Source organism: Amborella trichopoda, chromosome 13 (assembly GCF_054954075.1).
Source record: "Amborella trichopoda isolate Santa Cruz 75 chromosome 13, AtrichopodaSantaCruz75HAP2 v2.0, whole genome shotgun sequence".
In the NCBI taxonomy this organism is placed as follows: domain Eukaryota; kingdom Viridiplantae; phylum Streptophyta; class Magnoliopsida; order Amborellales; family Amborellaceae; genus Amborella; species Amborella trichopoda.
This window is the reverse complement of record NC_142348.1, coordinates 37,616,291-37,637,948: the sequence shown is the minus strand read 5'-3', so window position 1 is coordinate 37,637,948 and position 21,658 is coordinate 37,616,291. Positions and strand designations below refer to the sequence as shown.

Here is a 21,658-nt window from a genome sequence, read left to right as displayed (position 1 = left end):
TTTGCTGCTAAAATTCAAAGTGCAGCTGCATTGTTCATCAAAGGTTCTCTTTTTTTTTTTTGAATAAATTCATCAAAGGTTCTCTTTGTTAAGCATCTAAGAGCGAAGTGATGCCCTACATTACAGTTTTATATAGTAGCACACTATAGCAGTGTGAATTCATAAGGTTCAGGGCTACTTCTCTATGTCTGTATCCTAGTTCTAGAGTATATGTCAATAGATGTGACCCATAAAGGGCATGTTGGTCCCTATAAATATACTTATGTCCTATGGGCCCATATAAAGACTTCAGTACACAATGTAATAAAATGGTTGGAATGTAGTTTTTCCATTTCTTTTCCATTTTTGTATTGTTTCTCTCCCTCAACGTTGCTATATAGGTGAGCACTAGTTCAAACCTTTCTCATCAAAAAATCTGTTAGGATCAGCAATGATATGACATTGAACAATTTCCACTTCCTTAAATATATATCTTGTTGTCAAATCTATGCATCAAGTGAGCAGATCCGGTGATTTTATTAGGCTCATTGAGCAACTTATTGAGTCATCTTATGCACAAGCCTTCAACAACAAAATTTTATTATTTAGAATATAGGGCTGATGTTGTCACTACAAACGGCTTATGTCACCTGCTCAACCACCTTACAGACCTATATTGGTTGAGGGCTTTGCATCGGCATATCAAGGTACGTTTTTTGACATACATAATGAAGGGCTTTGATATCTAATCAAATTTTTTATGAAGGAAACAAGGGTTTCACCTTGTTTTTGGGTTTTTAAAAACAAACCGCTTCTCAAAAGCTCCATCAAGTTGAACCAGTAGTGGATCTAGTTCATTTTGAGCATTCTAGCATCATTTAGAAGTTTGGGATCAAGGGAGCATAAGGTTTGTGTGTTCTCTTAATTTTTTATTATTGTCTGCTAGCCTAGAAAATGTTTTAGAAATTGAAAGTTATGTCATCATCATCATCATTTTAGCCTTTTTCCAATTAATTGGGACCGGCTACATGAATCCTGGTTCTCCATTCTACTCTATTAAAGGCCATATCCTCAGAGAGGACATAAATCCCCATATCTTTACGAACTACTTCCAACCTGGTCCTTTTGGGCCTACCTCTTACCCTTTTCAATCCTTCCACTTGAACTAACCCGCACCTCATAACAAGTGTTGTACTTGGTCGGCGCCACACATGATCAACCCACCTAAGTCTACTCTCTCTCATTTTATCACCTATTGGTGTCATGCTTAAATTCTCTCGAATAGATTTATTTGGAATTCTATCCCTTCTTGTCTTGCCACTCATCCATCTCAGCATCCTCATCTTTGCTACACTCATTATATGGGTATATTGTTTGTTATCCATCTCAACATCCTCATCGTAGCATTCTCACCTCCTAACAGGATTCATGATGAGTTTTATCAAAATTTTACGTTGGCTGCCTACCTAACACAACCATGCCCCTTTACACGGGTATGGAATGGGTTAAGGAAAAGTTTATAGTCATCACCCTTCTTAGACCAGAAATTGAAAGACATGTACAAAATCAAATTTGGACTCGAGATAGACCCCATTGGTTTTGCACAAGCCTCATGCATATGTGATTGTACGTATCTTGAATTTTGGAACTTCATAAGGATATTTCATACCTTGTGGCTAAGAGGCCTATTTTCAATCTCGACCATGCTCATATTTTATGGCCATTTTTTTGTTGGGTTTTGTGGCCTTTAAAGGTCTAGAGACCTTGCAAAAATAATACTTTATAGTGGAATATGGACTTCAGTGGGAGTGTGTGTATTAACTGACCATGGGTTGGGCGGCTTATGGCCCCTGGTTATGTTCAAAAAGCTTACCCCTGGGCATGTAGTACTATCGAGAAGGGTTTATAGTGAGTCATCCCTTGTTGAGGTCGGAAAGATGCCCAAAGATGATGTTTGTAGGCCAAGAGAATTGTGTGGTCTCATGTGTGCAATTGTAGGCCTGTGAGAACAAAAGCTAAAAGCCTCAACAAACTTTCGCATAGCATGTACTCGTAACATCAGCATTACTGGGAAGCAGTTCTATAGATGGACACGTGTACATATGTGTTATGAGAGCCCATTTTACACTATAGTGATAATGCTGGCTGGACTTACTCTTAAAGGAGGGGATTGAAATCCACATACCAAGATCATGATTCTACTGTTTATTGACCAACATTGACAAGCTAATCATGAGCTCCTACATTGAGACTGTGGGTCATGAGTCTTTGTCAGGTTGGGTGAGAAAACAGTAGTAGATCATAAGTCTTGGGTCAAATGGAGAGCCCTTATTGTCGCTAATTTTGACCCATTAGTACCAGTCCACTTCTAAATATTTTATTTTTTGCATTAAAAATGTTTTTGTCATTTTTACAATTTTTCAAAATTTTAAAAATTTATTTCTGTTGTAAATTCATTAAAAAGGGTAGTTTCAAAATTTTTAGAACAAGGAAAGACACATGTGGGGACCTAGGATCCAGTCCCCCACCATGTGTGTGCCACCTATGTGTAGGACGTGTGACCTTGTGGGGCAGTCCATAGGGTGGCACATCCCCACGTATTTTGTTTTAAGTGCCACTTTTAGTTGAATGTTAATTAGTTAGGGAATCTTTTAAAATTAAATAGATTTTTTCCCTATTAAAGTGGGAGTTTCTTGTTTTTGACCAAAATAAATAGATTATCTTTAACTTTTTATAGATTTTGAAAGATCTAGATACTAAAAGTGGTTATAACTCAAATTTAAATAGAAGTTGGACATGGGTCAAATTATAAAAGGATACGTTTCTTAATTTCCACCCAAAATCATGATGCTGATTTGGGCGATGAATGACTCAAATTTAATCTCTTTCACTATACAGATTTCCTAAAATATCCTAATGATCAAGCTGGGTAAATTAGATAAGGCATACTTAGAAGGAATCCAATTCCTAGTGGGAGAAAGACTTCTTCCTAAATAACCTTTTGAACCTCTATCTCAAATTATGATATATCTCTCTCTCTCATGCCATGACAAAAATCTCTCTCTCCTCCACACGCCAATATTTCTCTCTCTCCCCTTTGCTTAAAAGGGCCACACCACCGAAAAGAAAGCAAAACAAGGTGGCACTTTTGAAACCCTAGGTTAGAACTTTGCTGTTTTTGAAGAAAAGAGAGGTGCAACCAGCCAAGAGAGAAATAAACTCTCAAGCCTAGCCCTAATTTGATCTTATAGGGTTTCCACAAATCCTAAACAGATTTCTATGCCTTCTAAAGCTCTAGATTGAAAGGTAATGCCTAAAAAGCTTCCTAATCTCAGAAATTCTAGCAAGACCTAAAGGATTAAAAATGCGACAACGATCAGGGAATTGGGTGTGGGGTGTATAAGCTATGAGGGTGACTCCAAGCATCATCTAGTAAGTCTTCCCAATTTATTTAATTAATTTTCAGTCACATTTAGTGTTTTCTGTGAATTTCTACGAACATATTTTGTACTTAAATTTATGTTTATTGCTTCTGGATGGTGTTTATTTGTTTTGACAGTAAAGGTAAAAATCCTAAGTTGTATTTAGGATTTTAATTTTGATTTACAGCAGAGTATAGTGGCCCATATAAGTGAAATTTAAGTGTATTGAATAAAAGGAAAATAATTTTGTTTAATTTACTACGGTGAGTTCCACATAGCCACTCCTTTCATTTTTGGCGATCATCAGGGCACTTTATATAGCTCGATTTACTTTAATAAGTATGTGTGTATGTATGTATGTATATATGTATGTATGTGTGTATAAAAGTATGTACATATATATGTGTGCGTGTGTGTGTATAGTGCTAAAAGGGACACCTCATGGATAACAAGTAAGCAAATTACTGCTTTCAAATTGAATGGAAGAAATTATCCATCTTGGCCAATTGATGTATTAGGGCAACATACAATGGTTCATGTAGATGGAGCACCAAAATCCCCTAGTTCTACAAATCCAAAACTTGGTGAATGAAGAGCTAATGATGCAATAGTCATGTGAGGGTTACTTAAATCCATGGAACAAGATTTCTGAGAACAACCAAGCAAATATACGATGCCCTTCGAGAGCAATTCTCTAAAAAAGGATAATAGCACGAAGGTATTCAAACTGTTGGGGTTTGAGGTCTTTAAAAGTCTAGAGAGCTTGTAAAAGAAATTACTTATAATGATTTGTGCATTTAAGTGAGGATTTATAGTGGGTCATCTCTTGTTGAGGTTTGAGAGATGCCCAAGACCATTATTTGTAAGACAGGAGTACAAAGGAATGGCCTATGAGAGCGAGGCCCAAATCCTCAACAAAACTACCGCATGGCAGGCACATATGACAACCGCATTTTGAAAAGCAGACCTATATAGAGGAACACGTGTACATGTGCATAGAGAGAGCGTCCTCTGGCACCATAGTGATGTGTGCATTTGATTTGCACTTAGGGGGGAACCAATAATCCACATATTGGGACTCTGATTTCACTATTTATTGGGTAACTTTGACGAGCCAATCATGAGCCACTGCACTTGACTGTGGATCATGGGTCATGTTGGGTGGGCTTGAGAAAACAGTAGTGGATCATAAATTTTGGCACTGGTGAAGTGCCCTGACATTCACTGTTTTTTGACCTATTAGGTATCTATCTACTTCTAAGTTGTATTTCTGCACGTTTTAGATTTTTATGAATCTCCAAAATTATAGTTTTCAAATAAAATTTTGGTACTGTGATTTTTGGATATTTTCAGAATTTTACAATGTTTTTATTTGCTTAAAAACCCTAAAAGGGTATTTCTAGATTTTTCAAATTATGAGGGTATTTTAGTAAATCCATTTTTAAGTGAGACCCACATGGAGGGAGCTAAGGGCCAAGCCTCCCACACGCGTGGAGCCAACATGGGCCACACGCCCCACATATAGGGTTTCTTTATTTTTAAAAATATTACCTAGTTGAAAATCTTCTTTAAGAAAATCTTTTGTGAGATTGTGGTATCTAGATAATCTTGGACCAATTTTTAGTGTTATTTAATCCTTACTATCTTTGTGAGAGAAAAGGAATTCTAAATAATTCTAGAAGAATGTGTACTTTAGACCATGACGGCTGCTCTTGGAGATGAATGGCTCAGATTAATTTTCTCTTTCACCTCATAGATTGTCTAATAATTTTAGATAATGTTGAACTCCCAATCTAGTTGGAACTCCCTAAGCCCTAGAGGCCTATATAAGGCGGGGTTTCCGCCCCTCCAAAGATACATCAGACCTCTCCCTTCTCTCTCTCCTCTCCATGCCCCTCTCTAACCTCTCTCTCGTCACTCTCTAGTCCTCTCCCTCTCTCTCTCTCTTTCTCTCTCTCTCTCTCTCTCTAAAGGGGCACGCCACCCTCTCTAAGTGTCTAGCGTGGCACACCTAACACAGAGAGAAAAAGTGGGTGCACGTGCAGCCCTAAATTTTTATTCTTGGGGAGGTGCCATTTTGGCATATGCCCAAGTGAAAAAGGGTTACTTTGTGAAACCTTAATTGTGACCCTAGCTCTCTTGCCCCATGAGTTTCAAAAAGGGAGTCTCACAAGCACGTCCCTAAGTTTAGATTGGTGAATTTGGCAGGTTCTAGGATCAAGTGCGCCGTTGGTCACGTGATCGGCTAAGCCCTAAGGAGGTAACCCTAGGCAAAAGTCAGTAAACCTTCCTTCGATTATTTGATGTTACTTATTGTTATTGTCTCATTTTATTTTCTAAAATTGCTAGTTTGTATTTAGTTTGAACAAAGTTCATTTTTGGCAGTAAGTTATTAAGATCCTAGCAGTGATTCAAAAAGCAAACCGCCTAGAGCCTAGGCGGCCCACCTTGGCGGTCCACCTAGGCGGTCCAGAAGGCCTGGGCGCTGGCGGCCAATCTGGGTGGGAGTCCCTAGGCGGCGCCTAAGCGTGAGCCCAGCGCCCAGGGCGGCCGCCCAGGGCCTGCGCCCCGCCTAGGCGGTCATCCCTCCTAGGGGAGGAAATTCTGTTTTTTGTTAAAGTTCACAAAAATTGATCAAAACATCACCCATTGATATTAGATTTAATTTTGATGTTTTATAAATATATTTGGGGGTTTTTTAGAAGATTTTGAGTCTTTAGAAGCATCTTTGACTAGGCATCATTTTTCGGATTCGACAGGGCCACCCAGGTTCTGGGCGCCCGCCTGGGAACCCGCCTAGGTGCTGGGCGGCCCGGACGCCCCAAGCCGCCTAGAACCTGCCTAGCGCTTTTTGGAACTATGGATCTAGATTGTAACTAGCCTATTTTATTGTAATTGTGGTACCTATAAGCAGAATCTCCAGTAATTAACAAAAGAAAAGAATGAAATATTTGAATTTACAGCCTGAAATTCTAAATAGCCACTTCTTTCACAAATTACACCAGTGGCATCTAGCACAATCATGAAACCTGCAAATCTTTTATACTTAATACAGTAAGTCAACTTCTTTCAAAAGAACAGAATTGGTTATTTTTCCCCCCGTCAACAGTAAAAGTAGGGCTACATAACCTGGGGTGGCAAGTCATTTTCCTGGGGAAAAAAAAAAGAAGTGAGCAAAAGTTTAACGTCCCAAGATTCATGAAAATTTCATAATTTTTTCTTACACTGTATATATTAGGTTTTCTGTCATGGAACCTTATTTTATGTCAGATCCAATAAGGACAACTCTAATGCTTTTGGGGTAAAAGACTATGGGATTTTTTAATTTTTTTTAGATTTTGTAGTGACTTGTACGATCTTTGGAAAGAAGATAGGATGCAGAAGATGTGGAGGTAGATCTGCCTTCAGGTTTTTGTCCTGTCTTCTTGGATGGAGGCTTGTATAGAAGCAACTATTTATCCCATTTGTGTAATTCTGTATGATTGTTTTTATTTATTTTTTAACATATGTATGGTAGTTTTTTGTTTAAACTTTATATACTAAATCTCTCCATTTACCGAGATCCTCTGTGAACCTGCATTTCTTGACCTCTCAAATCTATATCGTCCATATCCAAAGCGTATTTGTCAACCACTTTCAAGAATAACCCACATGCCAAATGTCACTCCAAGTCCATCTCTCTCTCTTTTTCTCCTCTCTTCATAGGAAAGCATAGACTGAGTTCAGTGAGGAAGGCCTCTCTTGAGAAAGAAAACAACTTGTTCATACTCACTGCTAAGACTAGCAAATACATGTCCTTTGGATTGCAAAAATGGATTTTAATGAGAACACAATGGCGGCTTTAGTACCAAATCTATTTGTGTCCCATAGTACGTGAAGTTTTCTTCCTCTTGGTAGAAATTGACCATGCCATATTCAATGGGTACGTAAAAGAAATATTTATCTCTTTTCTGAATATTGTTAATGAAATTTCTCCTATTTTTGTTTTGTTGTATATAAAATATTAAGCCCAGTACCCACGAGTCTCTCATCAATTTCATTAACCATGACATAACTATGGAGTCATTGACACCCACTCAGTGAAATAGGGATCAATCGCCAGGTAGCTAGCTTGAATCATTGACAAGGACCAATTTACATACGTGTCTCCAAAAGAAAATGGTCACACAATGGGACCACGTAACCATAATATTCCACTCAACTTATCGAGTAATCATTCATAGGCCCAAGTTTCCAGTTGACTAACCATGGAATCTAAGTACATCGAATGACCCAACAGCTGCTAGTATTCCAATCTAGAAGACGACTACTTCTCTATACATCCCAGAATGACAACAATCAGGACAGAAATTTTTATTAGAAAACTCGGAAAATGCATTTTTTTTAAAAAAATTTATCGAGAAGTAGAAAATGCTGAAAATGTTAATTGCGTCATCATCATCCAAGTCTTATCCCAATTAATTAAAAAATGTTAATTACATAAGTGCCTAAATAAAGAGAGGAGAAAATGAATTCAAGTATGGCAGAGCCCCTTATCTTATTATTTGTGGTTGTTCAAAACATAACAACCAATATCAATTTCATAACAGTGAACTACTGAAATATATGATCTAGATGAGTGAAGTTTCAATAGACGCTAAAATAAGCTCCAGAGAAATAATACCAGGAGTTAATTCCAAAAGCTTTTTTATTGAGGTAGATAAATCCCAAGTAAATTGATATATGTCAAATCAGTCAGAAATGAACCTCATGAGTACGAGCATCAGAGACGACAGAAAGAACAGAATTACAGGTTGTGCGGATCATTCTACAATAGGAATGCAACAGAGCATGTGAGGATGTCCTCTCAAGCCTCAATAGATAGATGCATGAGAAGACAGTTTGAGCAAGTGGATAACCCTTGTGCCAGGCTGCCTGCCATATAGAATTTCAAAAAATGGTAAGGAACCATAAAAATCACTGCATGCTTAATATAAGAGCATTCTAAGGCCAACAGTACCTCACAAGACAAAAGGTGGTCCATGACATCAATAATGCATTGTATATCAGTAGTTTTGTCTGTGCTGAATGGGATTGGAGCAGCACCATTCTCAATAGCTTCTTCAACAGAGCGATACCCAAATTTTTCCATGCCAGCATCCATCTTTGGGTCCATTATCTAAATACAAAACCGGTCATAAAAAGACAGGCTCAGTGAGGACAAAAGAGTATGCAGTATTAGCCACAATATCACTTTCAGAACTTTGAGCATTTAGTATCCATTAATCAAGGACATATCAATTGCACCAAGATGTTGGAGTACCTAATAACACGGTCAACGGAATAGCTGAGGTAAAATCTCCCCAAGTCATATGCATTCCCCAATCATATTTTAAAATATATAGCATTGTACAGCCCGCACATTATCAGAACTACTTTTTTTATTGAACCATCAGTACTTCCAGAACTACTTTGACAATGGAGCTCAACACGAAGTTCTAAACCGTATAAAAAGGAAGGTAAAATAACTTATGACTCAGAATTTCAGCAAGTATGGACAATCCGATCAAACTAATTAAAAATTCAAGTTGGTCACGTTTAAGGTATAGCAGTCCATCCAGTTTACATGTAATATGGAGCACTTTGGATGGGTATGAAGTGCACAGTAGAAAGGGAGGTGTAAACATGTAAATGTCTGTTAGTCTGTATATATTAACCTTAATAAACTTCTATTAATTAAATAAACTTTAAATTAGTGATATAAATATATTTTTCAAGATAACATCATGCATGACCAGCTAAACCAATAAGAAATGGATAAGTCGCTCAAAAAAAAAATTACAATTATAGAACCAAGGGCTAGGTTTATATACAGACATGCCAAGATAGGGAGAGTAAAACTCCTCAAGGATGTTTGATTCCCCGTCTATCCTCAATAATAGAGGCAACAGAGATGCTCAGACATAAACACCAAGGATACTCTACACTTGACACCAAATTCATACAACTGAATTTTTTCATGATCAAACTTCATATAAATTAAAACTTACCATCCATGGCGTAAGCCTTGAATACCTTCGAAGGTCCTTTCATCCTTGAACTTGTCAATTGACATTTATTTAAATTTGAACATATGTGACAAACAGATATTCAAAACGCTTCCAAACCATATGCAAAATCTAATCTAATGGACATCCTAATGTATCATGACAGCCAACAAACATTAGAGCACTAAATCACCATTTTTATAGTTATATGATTGCTGGAAATTTCTTGTTAGTTTCAAAACAATCACAAATGTAGGAATTCAAGTCCTTTATCTAAGTAGAATATTTTCTAAGAGAATAAGATTATCCAAAGTGGACACTGTAAGTAAATATACCAAGTCATGTTAACACCCAAGATTTAAGAAAGAAGAACACTTCAATGCTAATATTGTACAACTTTTAACTTGAAACATCAAAACCTTCGCTAGTAGTTAATTGGTTTGAGTAATGAGAATATACTTGTAGCGTATGATGTCAATAGTGCAGTATTGTAGATGGTAAAGATACTTGTCCATCAATTTTCCAAATCAATGAAAACAGTTAACGTTAAAGAAAAATGAAGTTATTAACTCTAATAACTGTAAGATTTAACATTATATTTTAAATGCATTACCATTCAGCAACATTGAAAAGTTTCAAGCAAAGACTCAGTTTTTTGCTCGGCAGATTTCTGCAGCTTTTGAGAAAATTTACAGTGTACTTTGCAATGAAAAATTTCATATAAGGAGTCAACCTTATATAAACTTAGGGGTAGTTCCAATAGGGGATGGGATGAGGGAAAGTAGACTTTCGTGGTCTGGCTATACGCAGCGTCGACCTAGAATAGCACCAGTCAAGAGGGCAAGGGCAATGGGAAGGCCCAAAAGGATAAGGAGAAAGCCCAAAAAGACAAGAGTAAGCCCCAAAAAGACAAGTGTAAGGCCTAAAAAGACATGGCTGGAAGTAGTGAGAAGAGATATAGTGACTTGTTGTCTGATTGAGGGTATATGCTTTAACAGAGTGAAATGCCAAAACAGAATTTGTGTAGTTGACCCCAAATAGTTGGGCTAACGCTCTGATGATGATGAATGTATCAACCTTAGACTATAGAAGTCAGTTGCACCTCGACAATCCACCAAAAAAAATTGCTCCAATGCTAGAATAACTTCCAATTGATCATCTCAACTCAAGATGTGTGGTCATGGAAAAAAGGATTCTATGTCATGAAGATAGTTTTTTTTTAGAATTGTTAACATTGTATTACTAACACAGTAATAGTTACAAAATTGTGATGAACTAAAGACTCCCTCTAATTATGGGTGTCGTTCAGTAAAAAATACATTAGTCAGTCATGTATAAAAAGGCTTATACGATTCTCCCATGTATTAAGATTTACAATGGTTTTATAAAAAATAACATCGGAGTTGTTGGTTGCTCGCGTGGAAGCAAGGCTATGTAGTGCGGTTGTGGTCTTGAACACCCCCGACACTTGTCTGGCTTGGGTTTCCAAGTGAGCAACCATCGAAATTTAGCTTGATGCTGCCCTCTGGTGGCGGTTGCCAATTGCTAGCTCTTGAGATTTTTGGTGGCCTACGGTGGAGGACATTTTCCCATTGGGAAAGTAAGATGTTCCTTGATAATACCGAGAAAATTTTGTGGTTGGCGGCCCAAAACGAGGTCAGCGAGGTAACCTTATGGAAGAGAGCTCGTGGATGGAGTTGAAGTCCATTAAAAATTATGTTATTCCTTTCTATCCATACTGTCCATATGGTAGCAGCCACCGTGGCCTTCAATAAGGTTTTACAGGCCAAAGGCAACTGAGCTCCCAGATTGTAAGATTTAAGGGCCCTGACCGTGGGTGGTGTGACCCATTGGATGCCAAAGAGTTGTAGCACAAGGCTCCACAGCTTATGGGTAAATTTGCAATGAATAAGAGGTGTGGGTGGGTTGGTTTCCTCCTCACAAAAACACAAAGCGCATCTATTAGGGATCGAAATCCCTCTTTTTTTTAATTGGTCCACCGTAAGTGCTCTTTGGGAACAGGCTGGCTATCCAATTGAAAAACTGAATCTTAGGTGGGGCAATGGTTGACCATACTTTTGACAAGATTGAGGTGGGGGAGAGGAAAAGTGGGGGGTTGGCTGAGGCTTTTATAGAAGGAGGCTACTATGAAGAGGCCTGAAGGGGAAAGCTCCAAACTATAGTATCTCTCCCATTTGTTGGGAAGAAACGAGAGGAGAGAACCATCGAAAGTAGTTGGAATTGGTTGGTTTCCTCATCTGAGACGTTTCTTTTGAACGAAGGATTCCAGACTCTCCGTCCGCCTGAAAGTGGCACTTCCTCGGCGATAGTGGAGTTTTCGTTAGAGGCAAGTGAGTAAAGGGTTCGGAATGCCTAACACAGTGGAGAGTTTCCTACCCATAAATCTGTCCAGAATTTTACCCTATGTCCGTCTCTAGGATAAAATCTTATGCGTCTTCTGAACTGTGACAGGAAGGAGGCTAAAGATTTCCAAGCCCCTGACGCTCTGTCTGTGGAGCCTCTCTGGTACCCATGTTCCATCTTGGATTTTGTATTTGCAACGTAGGACCTAAGCCCAGAGAGACTCAGGTTGAGAAGCTAGGTGCCACCACCATTTGCCTAGGAGGGCTGTGTTTTGTTTACTTAGGGTCCGAATTCCTAAGCCCCCCTACTTTCTTGGTAGGCAAATGTTTTCCCAAGCTACAAGATGGAATTTGGTCTTCTCTGCCTGTTCAGACCATAGAAAATTTCATATAAGTTGTTTTATGCGGTTGGCCACTTGTGCAGGCATCTGGTATAGGGACATAAAGTAGACCGAGGTATTTGCCAAAGTGGCTTTGATCAGGGTAACTCTTGCTGGGGAAAGGTATCTACCTTTCCAAGATGCTAGGCGTCTCTCAACTTTGTCTAAAACTGGAGACCAGAGCCTCTTTTTTGGTTTCCCCAGTCCCAAAGGAAGGCCCAGATATGTTAGTGGAAGGTCTTCCACTTTACATTCCTAGTCTGGGATGAGGGCTCTTACCTCTGCATTTGTCATGGCTACTCCCATCATTTTAGATTTCTCCATGTTTACTTTGAAGCCTGTTGCTTTCTGAAAGCACAAGAGGAAAAGTTTGAGATTGTAGACTTCATTTGATGTAGCATCAAGGAAGACCAAGGTATCGTCTGCGTAGTGCAAATGAGACACCATTAGACCCTAATTACTACTTTTGAAGCCGAAAAGGAGGCCAGATTGGTAGAGATGGGATCAGGATCTAGAGAATACTTCCACTGCAATGGCAAAAAGGAAGGGGGAGAAAGGATCCCCTTGTCGGAGTCCCCTCGAGGCTAGGAAGTAGCCTTTCGGTGTCCCATTGATGATAATGGAAAAGTGGGGATGAGAATAACATCCTCTCATCCAACTCCTCCATCGCTCCCCCATTCTAACCATGGACTCTTCCAAGATGGACCAGTCTACATGGTCATAGGCTTTCTCCCAATCTATTTTGAAGATTAAGCTTTCTTTGTTAAATGTCATGTGTGAATGCACTCATCAGCCACCAAGACCCCATTTAAGATCTGTCTATCTTGGATGAAGGCTGATTGAGATCACAGAAGGGAGGACCTATTGTAGTCTAGAGGCGAGGACCTTGGCTACTATTTTGTATGTCGAGTTCAAAAGGCTAATGGGGCGGAAATCCTTGATTTCCTTTGCCCCTTCAACTTTTGGAACTAGGAATATGAAGGTGGCATTGATTGCTTTTGTGAATGATTCCCCTTTGGAAGAATTCCTCAAAGAAATCCATGAAGTCAGGATGAAAGGTGCTCCAAAAAATTTTAAAGGGTGTAATCGGGAAACCGTCTGGACCGAAAGCCTTGTCTTTAGCTAGGGCATTAATAATTTCATCTTCAGAGAAGGGTTCAGTGCTGGTTGGGCCAAGTAGTTGTTATTGACTTTAAGCATTGCAATAGTATTGTCCCCTCTACGGCAATTAGCTATTCGATGGAAAAAGGTTGTGTCTTGGTTGCCCACTTTTAACCACTTTATCCTTGAACTCTGAAACCAGTAGATCTCCTCTTTTTTAAGAGTAGACACGTAATCCAGTTTGGACTGGGTTCTGAGGTTAAGTTCGGAGGTGTCCAAAGGTCTGGATTCTTCTAGGTTGTCCAATCCTTGGATGGTATCCAAGAGGATGGATTTGGTTTGGGAATAGTTTCTAGGTATACCTTTGCTCCATGTTTTGAGAAGCTGAATTTTTGTTTGGAGTCTATAGCCTGCTCTACCCCTAACCTGGGGTCAGAAGGAATCCCACCAGGTTGGTATCACAGTGGTAAGAGACGCCTCTTCAAGCCACGCTAGTTCTAACCTTAAAGGTTTGGGCCCTCTTCTCACAATGTTGGTGTCCAGGAAAATGCGACAATGGTCAAAAATAGGTTTGGGTAGGACTAAAGCAAGGGACCCCTAGAATTGTTCCTCCCAATTTGTGGAGAACGAGAAATGATCAAGTTTTGAGAGGGAAGGGTTATGGGCATGATTTGACCAAGTGAATCGATTGCCTTGAAGAGGAATATCGATGAGTTCATTCCTGTTAATGCAATCAATGAAATCCCTCATGTCCTGAGAGATGGGGGTAAGGAAGTCTCTCTCATAAGACCATTTGGTAACATTGAAGTCTCCTCCCAAGCACCAAATAGGTTGTGGAAGAGCTGCAACGTAGTCCAGTTCAGACCACAATTTGTGTTTAAGTGAGGCAGAGTTTGGCCCATAAATGGCTGTGAAGTTCCAGTGAATACCATCAAGGACACTAGATAAGAGAATGGTCACAGAGAAATCCCGTATGTGAAGAAATGAGAGAATGGTCCAAGGGATTCCAAACCACCCAGATACCTCCAGAAGCCCCATTCGCCGGTAGTGATACCCATTAGGTAGGTTTTTTGCACCAAATTTGGCGGATGAGATGAAAGGTAGGCTCTGATTGTTTGGTTTCGATAAGGGCTAGGACAGTGGGCGAGTGTTTGAGAACTAAATCTTTGACAACGTTCATTTTGAACTGTTGTCTCAGTCCCCAAACATTCCATGTGACTATCTTCATGGGTCAGGAGGGGAAGAGGAGAAGGAGGCCAGCCTTGATGACCTCCTGGGGCAAGAGGTTAGGGAAACAGATAGGGAACCACATGAAGGCTTATCCTGAAAAGAGATAGAAGAGAATAGGCTAAGTAATTTTCTTTGTCCATTGGGTCTCACCATGAACCTGCATTGCGCATCTGTCGTTGAGAACTTGTGCGCCGGTCCTTCTGGGCCATCATGATTTTGTACATCTCCTTCATTTTTGCTTCAATGTTGTTGTTCCTGCCCCTGTCTGGCTCCTTAATGTTCGCATGGGATAGGGGGGGGAGCTGGGCAAACTTTGACCCTCCGTTGGTTATTCCGCCAGTTCCGGCTGCACCTCTGTATTGTTGGGGGGGTAGAGATCGGAGGGTAAAGAAGGAAGGGACTCAGAGACGGCCCCAGGCACAGGAATAGGGGGAGGGAGGAGGGTGGGAAGGTGATAAGGCGACATTGGGCTGAACCGGAGAGAAATTGGACTGCAGTAGTGGGACGGATGGGTAATAGGACGAGAAGAGGGTTTGGGGGTTAACCGAGGTAGGGTATTGAGGCAGGGGAGGGGACGAAAGGGATGAGGGGAAATAGGTAAGGAATTGATGTGTCTAAACCGAGGAGAGAGTAGCATAATGAACAGGGTGAGAGGGAGGCCAAGTAAAATGGAGCGTATTAACCTTGGTGATATGAACCAAGTGCGGGGTCTAGGAGAGATAAGGGGCCAGCATGGAAGAGATAGAGTCAAGATCCGGGCGGGAGCAGTCTTAGGTTTGGGTAGTCACGATGCCTTGGGGGAGGAGGTTCCTGTCCATAGTGAGGGAATGACGAAGGTCAGTGGACTCCTCCGGGCTAATTGAAGGTGTGAGGATATCCAAGAGGCAACAGGGATGGTAGATTAGGGAAAGGAGTGGGTAAGAAGAGAGAGGCACCAGAGAGGAGGAAGATGGAAAGGCTGACAAGCCTTTTGGGGGAGGGGACAAAAAGCCAATGTCCCTTTCAAGAGGAGGGAGATTTGAGGAGGCACGTTCAGGACATAACCCTACAAAGGGGTGAGGTGGGAAGGAGGACCGGAGAGCGAAGGTTGAGAGAGAGGGTGATGTGGCCATGTCAGCTAAGGAGGGGGAAACCGAAGGCGACGTTGGTGACAGACGGAGAGGGGAAGGTTGCGCAGACGGCAAGTCTCTATGATCAAGAAGGCGGGGAGCTTCGAGATCTGGGGGAGTGGATACGAGACGTGACTCATCCGTGGGGTTAAGTGAGATGGACGGTAGGGGGCAGGGGTAAAAAGGAACAGTGATGTGGCCACATCACCAGAGGGGGAGTAGGCAATGGCAGCGCAGGTGACAGATGGCCAATAAAGGTTAGGGCGGGTGATGCTTGGCGGTGGACCACAGCCGAGGGAGGCAGAGCCTACGACGGGTGGGCAGGAGTTGATTGTTAAGGGAAAAGAAGCAGCGAAGGGGGCAGGAGGGCTGCGGAAGACGACGTTGTCGCAGGGTTATCATGGGATGTCAGTGGGCGCGTTGAAGCCTCAGACGACACGTGGCCCTGGGGAACTGTGGGGAGCGGCAAGGGTGGGTGCAAAGGAGGACGTGTAGGGGAGGCCCATGTCAGGCAGGGGAGGAGGGCGGGAACACTTTTGAAATGAGGAAAGGGACAAGAGGGGGGGGATTTTGAGAATGATGGGCCCGGGTCCTTAATGGGGCCCAAAGACAGATAGCAGGGTGGTGAAACACACTGGGCCTCCTTTCTAGGTCGACGAAAGAAGGTAGGTAAACGATCAGTAGGCAAGACAAGGAGGGCAGGCTTACTTTGGATCGAGTCGGGAGTATGCAGCGGTGTCGGAGGCGGAGGGAGCTAAAGGCCGTGGCGACGTACTTTACCAGCGGCCGGATCTGGAGGTTGACGACATCTCCTTTGCAAACGAGCTTTCTTAGAAATCAAAGTCCAAGGATCAGAGCAAGCATCCAGTGATTTAGCAGCGGTATCATTGTGGAGGAAATGAGGATAAGGAGAGGATGTCGGAGACCAGGAAGTCGAGACTGGAAAGTAAAGCTTGTCTACTTCAATCCATAAGGCTTAGGGAATGAGTTTGGGGTCCAAAACTTCCACCAGCACTCGTATTGCCCAGTGGGAGGGTTTCAATCAAAATCCAATGTATTGAGATCAGAGACCTACATGCTGCCGCAAGACGCCGAAAAGTCTCAGGAGACCATGCTTGGAGTGGGATATGGTTAAAGGTAAGCCACACCCTTTGTTCCCTAACCCACTTTGGGATACCAGGCCCGAAGGTGGCACTGAGCTCCATGGAAGGTGAAACTTTTGGTTTCCTGCAATGCGAGTTGGGCTTTAATCAATGAGGGGAAGGAAAAGAGGATATCGCCACTAGCTAGGAATTTGTAGTAAAGGTTGGGTTCCCCCCAATGTTGTTGAGCGGCCTTTTCAATCCCTCTAATATTATGGCGACCAGGTTGGAAGGTTCTGATTAAAGACGCGAGAAGCTTAGGCTTGTTTTTCACAATTTCTTTATGTGGGACGAAGATGCAAAAAGGGAGGAAGGGAGACTGTTCGATAGGACGAGGTTTACCAAGCGGTAGCAGAGAGGGGTTTGGAGAAATGATGGTGGCCGACTTGGTGGAGGCTACTACCTGAGAGTAAGAAGCCCTGTGAGGAGATGGGGTGGTGCAGTAGCCGCAGATTTAGGTGGTGGTGGAAGGATTCTGGGGTAAAGTTTGTAGATGTCATTCCAACATCTCGAAGGAGGAAGGGGACGGCGACGTGCCATTGAAAACAAGTATATGTATCACCTAGACCATCCATCTTAAAGATTTTCAAGTGTTTATAGATCTACTCCATCTACAGAATTTTTTGAGCTTTAAATTTAATAATTAGGAATGAAAGTAGAATTTCAGACCATAACAGGGCTTTTAGGCCCCTATACGACATCTTTCAACACAGTTTCGGGATGTGCCTTACTTTGAATGATTAGGTTGACACCCTATACAAGCAACACCCTTCCAATAATGTGGTTCAAACAAACAAAGCTTGATCATATAGCCACGTAAATCAATGATATTTTCTCTTGAAAAGTTAAAACCAATATACCTCGATTCAACTTAAGAAGAAGGATCTCGTGGAAAAACCTGTTGGAAGGCAATTCAAATCATATATCGAGAGCAGTCCCTTAAGGGTATCCAAGGTAGTCTGTAACAGAGTATTCCTTTGGATGTTGCAATGCCTACCTATAATACTGAGGCCACAGAAAGATATTTTCACTCATTTATTAGTGGGAGCCCCTCGATGCCCAGGGTTCCTCAAGGGAACTTAGGTCAGTTAGGACCCAATAATTCACCTTTAGTCTGCAGTCCACATTGCCTCATTTTCTTCATTTTCTATTTTTCTAAAATTTTGGACTATATTGAATGGAAGTTTTATGTCCTTTATGATCCTAAGGAACCGAACCATAGGAGCCTGCTATGAGAGGAGCCCAATAGAGGTGCCTCCTTGTGGTGGCTCTTGGTGCAAGGATGGCAATTTCACTGTGATGAAGTGGTCATTTAAGCAAAGCAAAAATGGCCGTATCAAAGTCAGCATGTTCGACTTGGACTTTATTTATCAGAATAAGCTCATTGACATTCCATGCAAGGGGTTGGCTCACCTAGCCGAACCATGTGGCTAGCCCTACTTGTCCAAGTTAGACAAATTTCTCATTTTCCAAGAATGGGATGAACATTTCTTGGATACCCACTCCTACACCCTCCAAAAACCAGTCTAAGAACATAGACCTATTCCTTTTGACACTTGTCATGGGTCCATTGGACAAAGACCTTTAAGGTTCAAACTATTGAGACCCAAGGAGCCAAAAAATCACAATCTGATTCCCCAATGGTGGGCCCCCTCGGTCCATGGATGGGCCAGTTTCTGCCTTCAGAGAAATGGCAACTGCTAAAAGGGTCTCTTTTGCCATTGGAGTAGACAACTCAAAAGAGGCCATCAACAGGGAGATTAATGACCTAGACATTGTAGAAGAATCTGGGGCCCTATCCCAGGAAGAAAAGGACAGGAGAATCCCAGCAAAAATCAAAATATCAAACAACCCATAGAAAGAGGAAGTCCTTGGTATCAACCATATAGGGTGAAAAAGCTGAATGCTGGGGACAAGAAAACTGTTTTTTCCATAAAAATTGCTAAATGTAGGCCATTGTTGCCATACTATAATCCAGATCAAAGGCCACGCCTCTATGACCAACCACATGAGGTGCAGTCTGCGATTATTGAGAGGTCGAAACACTAGATGGTGATGTCTTATTCCTCTCCTTGCCTAGAGAGTGGGCTGCTTGGCTTGAACACTCTTTTTCTAATATGGAAATTTGTTAGGCCACTAAGTACCTTAGCCAGGATAAGTCCCCATGCTTAGATGGCTACTTGTTGCTCTGTTCAATCATTTTTGGGACACCTTAAGTCTGGATTTCTTTGCCATCTTCAACGAATTCCATTAGAAGATAGTTGACATGCTAAGATGGAGGCGACCAACTAGCAACTTTTTGAGTGCTGGACCCCTCTTTTATTGTTTCTCCTTTTCTTGTATTCCCCAATTTTTGGTTTCGTTGACGCTTCTCACCCTTATTTTTCGATCTACAAAGCACCCGGTTTGTGGGTCATCAATTTGCCTCTTTGTACAGGTGTCACTTCTTACAAATATACAAAACATTAACGTTTCTTCCAAAAAAATAAATAAATAAAGAATAACATATTTCAAACAATAAGTTCCGATTTAGTGTTTTTGCACAAGGGAGCACACATAGAAAAATAGGTGGCTTAACTTAAGCAGCAAAAATGAAATTTCATGCCCATATATTGCCAATGAGAACGGAATTAATAAATGAAACAGGAATTTATTCAAGATCTTCAAATAGTGAATGAATCAAACACCACTTCATTTAAAAAGAAAAGAAAAGAAATAGCCATGTATTCAAGACCATCATGTAAATCTAAAGCCCATGGCTATCTTTTATTGGTGACTAGAAGAAATTGATTAATTCTCAAGCATGCTATTATTCCCAATTGAGTATAGGAGGCCTGTTACTTTTCTCAAACGAAGATAACTCCTGAACGCGAATTGCATGCAAACGAACCACATTTTTGCGTCAGACAAGGGAAAGATTCAACCATATATGTTCATAACATGATCCATAGTGAAGTAATTATGCACTGATTATTATTACTTTCCATTCTACCAGGGAAAATTCAAAATTATTAGACGATGATGCCAACTTGTATTCTGTTGTCAAAAAGGCATTTATAGAAATGCATCAGGGTGAGACAACTAAGGAATCATAGAATCTCCGAGAGAAAAAGAAAAACAAATTAAAATAGACATAAAAAGTCGAGCACCTCCAATGCAGACATAGCGGCAAACAAACTGAAATTCTCTCCATGGATGAGTTCTCCTTCTTTCAACTCTGTGTATCACATATTTAAGCATCCACATTGAAAAGATTAGTAATACAGATGAAAATTAAATACCCAATCTGGTGAAAATGAGATAATCAAAGATGATAATAACAAGGATCCCACCAATAGAATATAAAAGGATTTTACCAAAAGCTATCCTAAACATATCAATAAACTTCAGTTGGATGAATATACAGTACAGAGACCAGATTCATTCATGCTTACCTCTCCAATAAACCAACAAGAAAAAAAAAAATTAAGGGTCAGATCAAGGGTGAGGCAATCTGATTTCAGACAAATGCATTTCGTATATAATTGTCATAATTATGAAGAGTGTTAGCAAGTCATAGTTGAACAGAATTGGAACCAGGAATCCAACATATTTTGGCCTTTATGAACTTCAATATTCTGAGCACACACTCTTGCATTAATGAGGCCAAACAAGGAGACAGCTAAGTGTTGACAAAGGTCTTAACGGACACTTCAATATCTAAATCCAAACTAAACTACGATGAAACAAGTTGAAATTGCTGGAAGAGTAGAAGGAGGAGATTCTGAGGAGGTTTTAATTTGCTTCTCTATTACCCCATGAATAATGTTTGGAATGGGTATGGCTCGAGTGAATAGCAGCATAGGTTGATAGTCGGGGATTTCATCCATAAGACAAAGGTGGAAATGGTTTCGCCATAATATCTCGAGGATAGTTTCTCCTAAAGTAAAGGTCAACTTTTCCGTTTCAAAAGAGAGTATGGATGTTAAAACTTCTACTTGTACCATTAAGAGCATTTGGCTTTCTATTTCAAACAATTAAATAATGAGTTTCAAAACCTTCCATTAGCGCTGCTAAGAGCATCCATCAATTGTGATGGCTGTCAAGCAAGAGTGAAAAGGGTCATTTTCTTTTTAATTGTTACAAGAAGGGTGTTTTCTTTTTAATTGTTATAAAGGGTTCAGTTAGGCCAGATACCTATATCTGAGAGGACTTCTAAAGAGAATGCAGGGATATTGTGCCAAGGTGGGATTGAGAGGTGATGGCGTTAGGGACAAGAACTTGACAAAATCAGAAAGGTTATGTGATAAACTTTAAAATTTACAGATGTTACGATATTGTTACTGTAAAATATTATGTTTATTAAATATTATGTTTATCAACAGTATGTCTTTCTTAATACGTAAAAGAAATATTATCAATCTGAGTTCCAATTATTCTGAGTCTAGTCAGATGGATACAAAAGTAATCTCTTTCTGATAAACTTGTCTTTATCTTGACACTCAAAAAATGAATGTGTTAATCCAGTGGAGTCCATAAGGGCATGTTAACCTCTCCCAGCAGCTGATTGTGTAAAAGTCTCTTGAGACAACAAAATACAAGCTATCACCACAGCCGATTGCTATTAATGCACCTACTTGATGCTCTACCAGTGTTTCAATTCTACATGGCCTCCATGGCTTTAAACATTCGTTTATTTGCCACTTTGCTTTTACTGTCTCACTTCTTTCTACGCAGGAGCCCTCTAACAACAAGGAAGTGAAACATCAGAATTCGCTAAGAGTCAAGCTATGAAAGAGGAGATACATTCTTTTGAGCAAAATGATTCATGGGATCTGGAGAAGGCAAATGTTAAGGCTCGTGAGGGGTGTTTCAAATGATGAACTTTTGATGATGTCAAATATAAGGAACATCCAGTTGCCAAAGA

At 40.6% G+C, this 21,658-nt stretch overlaps 1 protein-coding gene across 20 annotated transcripts in view; it reads right to left on the bottom strand.

The window, feature by feature from the left end:
* The window catches only part of MAK10 (MAK10 homolog), a 59,477-nt gene that overhangs the window by 34,137 nt on the left and 3,682 nt on the right, over nt 1-21,658 (bottom strand). For all 20 annotated transcript variants that reach the window (XR_016047455.1, XR_016047456.1, XR_016047457.1 and 17 more), the window contains 3 exons: nt 19,902-19,969; nt 8,401-8,559; nt 8,148-8,315 (listed from right to left, as the gene is read on the bottom strand). Coding sequence is in view for 7 of the 20 variants with exons in the window: in XM_006856482.4 (XP_006856544.3) it covers nt 8,148-8,315; nt 8,401-8,559; nt 19,902-19,969 (395 nt within the window). In the remaining 13 variants the exon portion in view is untranslated. The remainder of the gene's footprint in view (nt 1-8,147; nt 8,316-8,400; nt 8,560-19,901; nt 19,970-21,658) is intronic.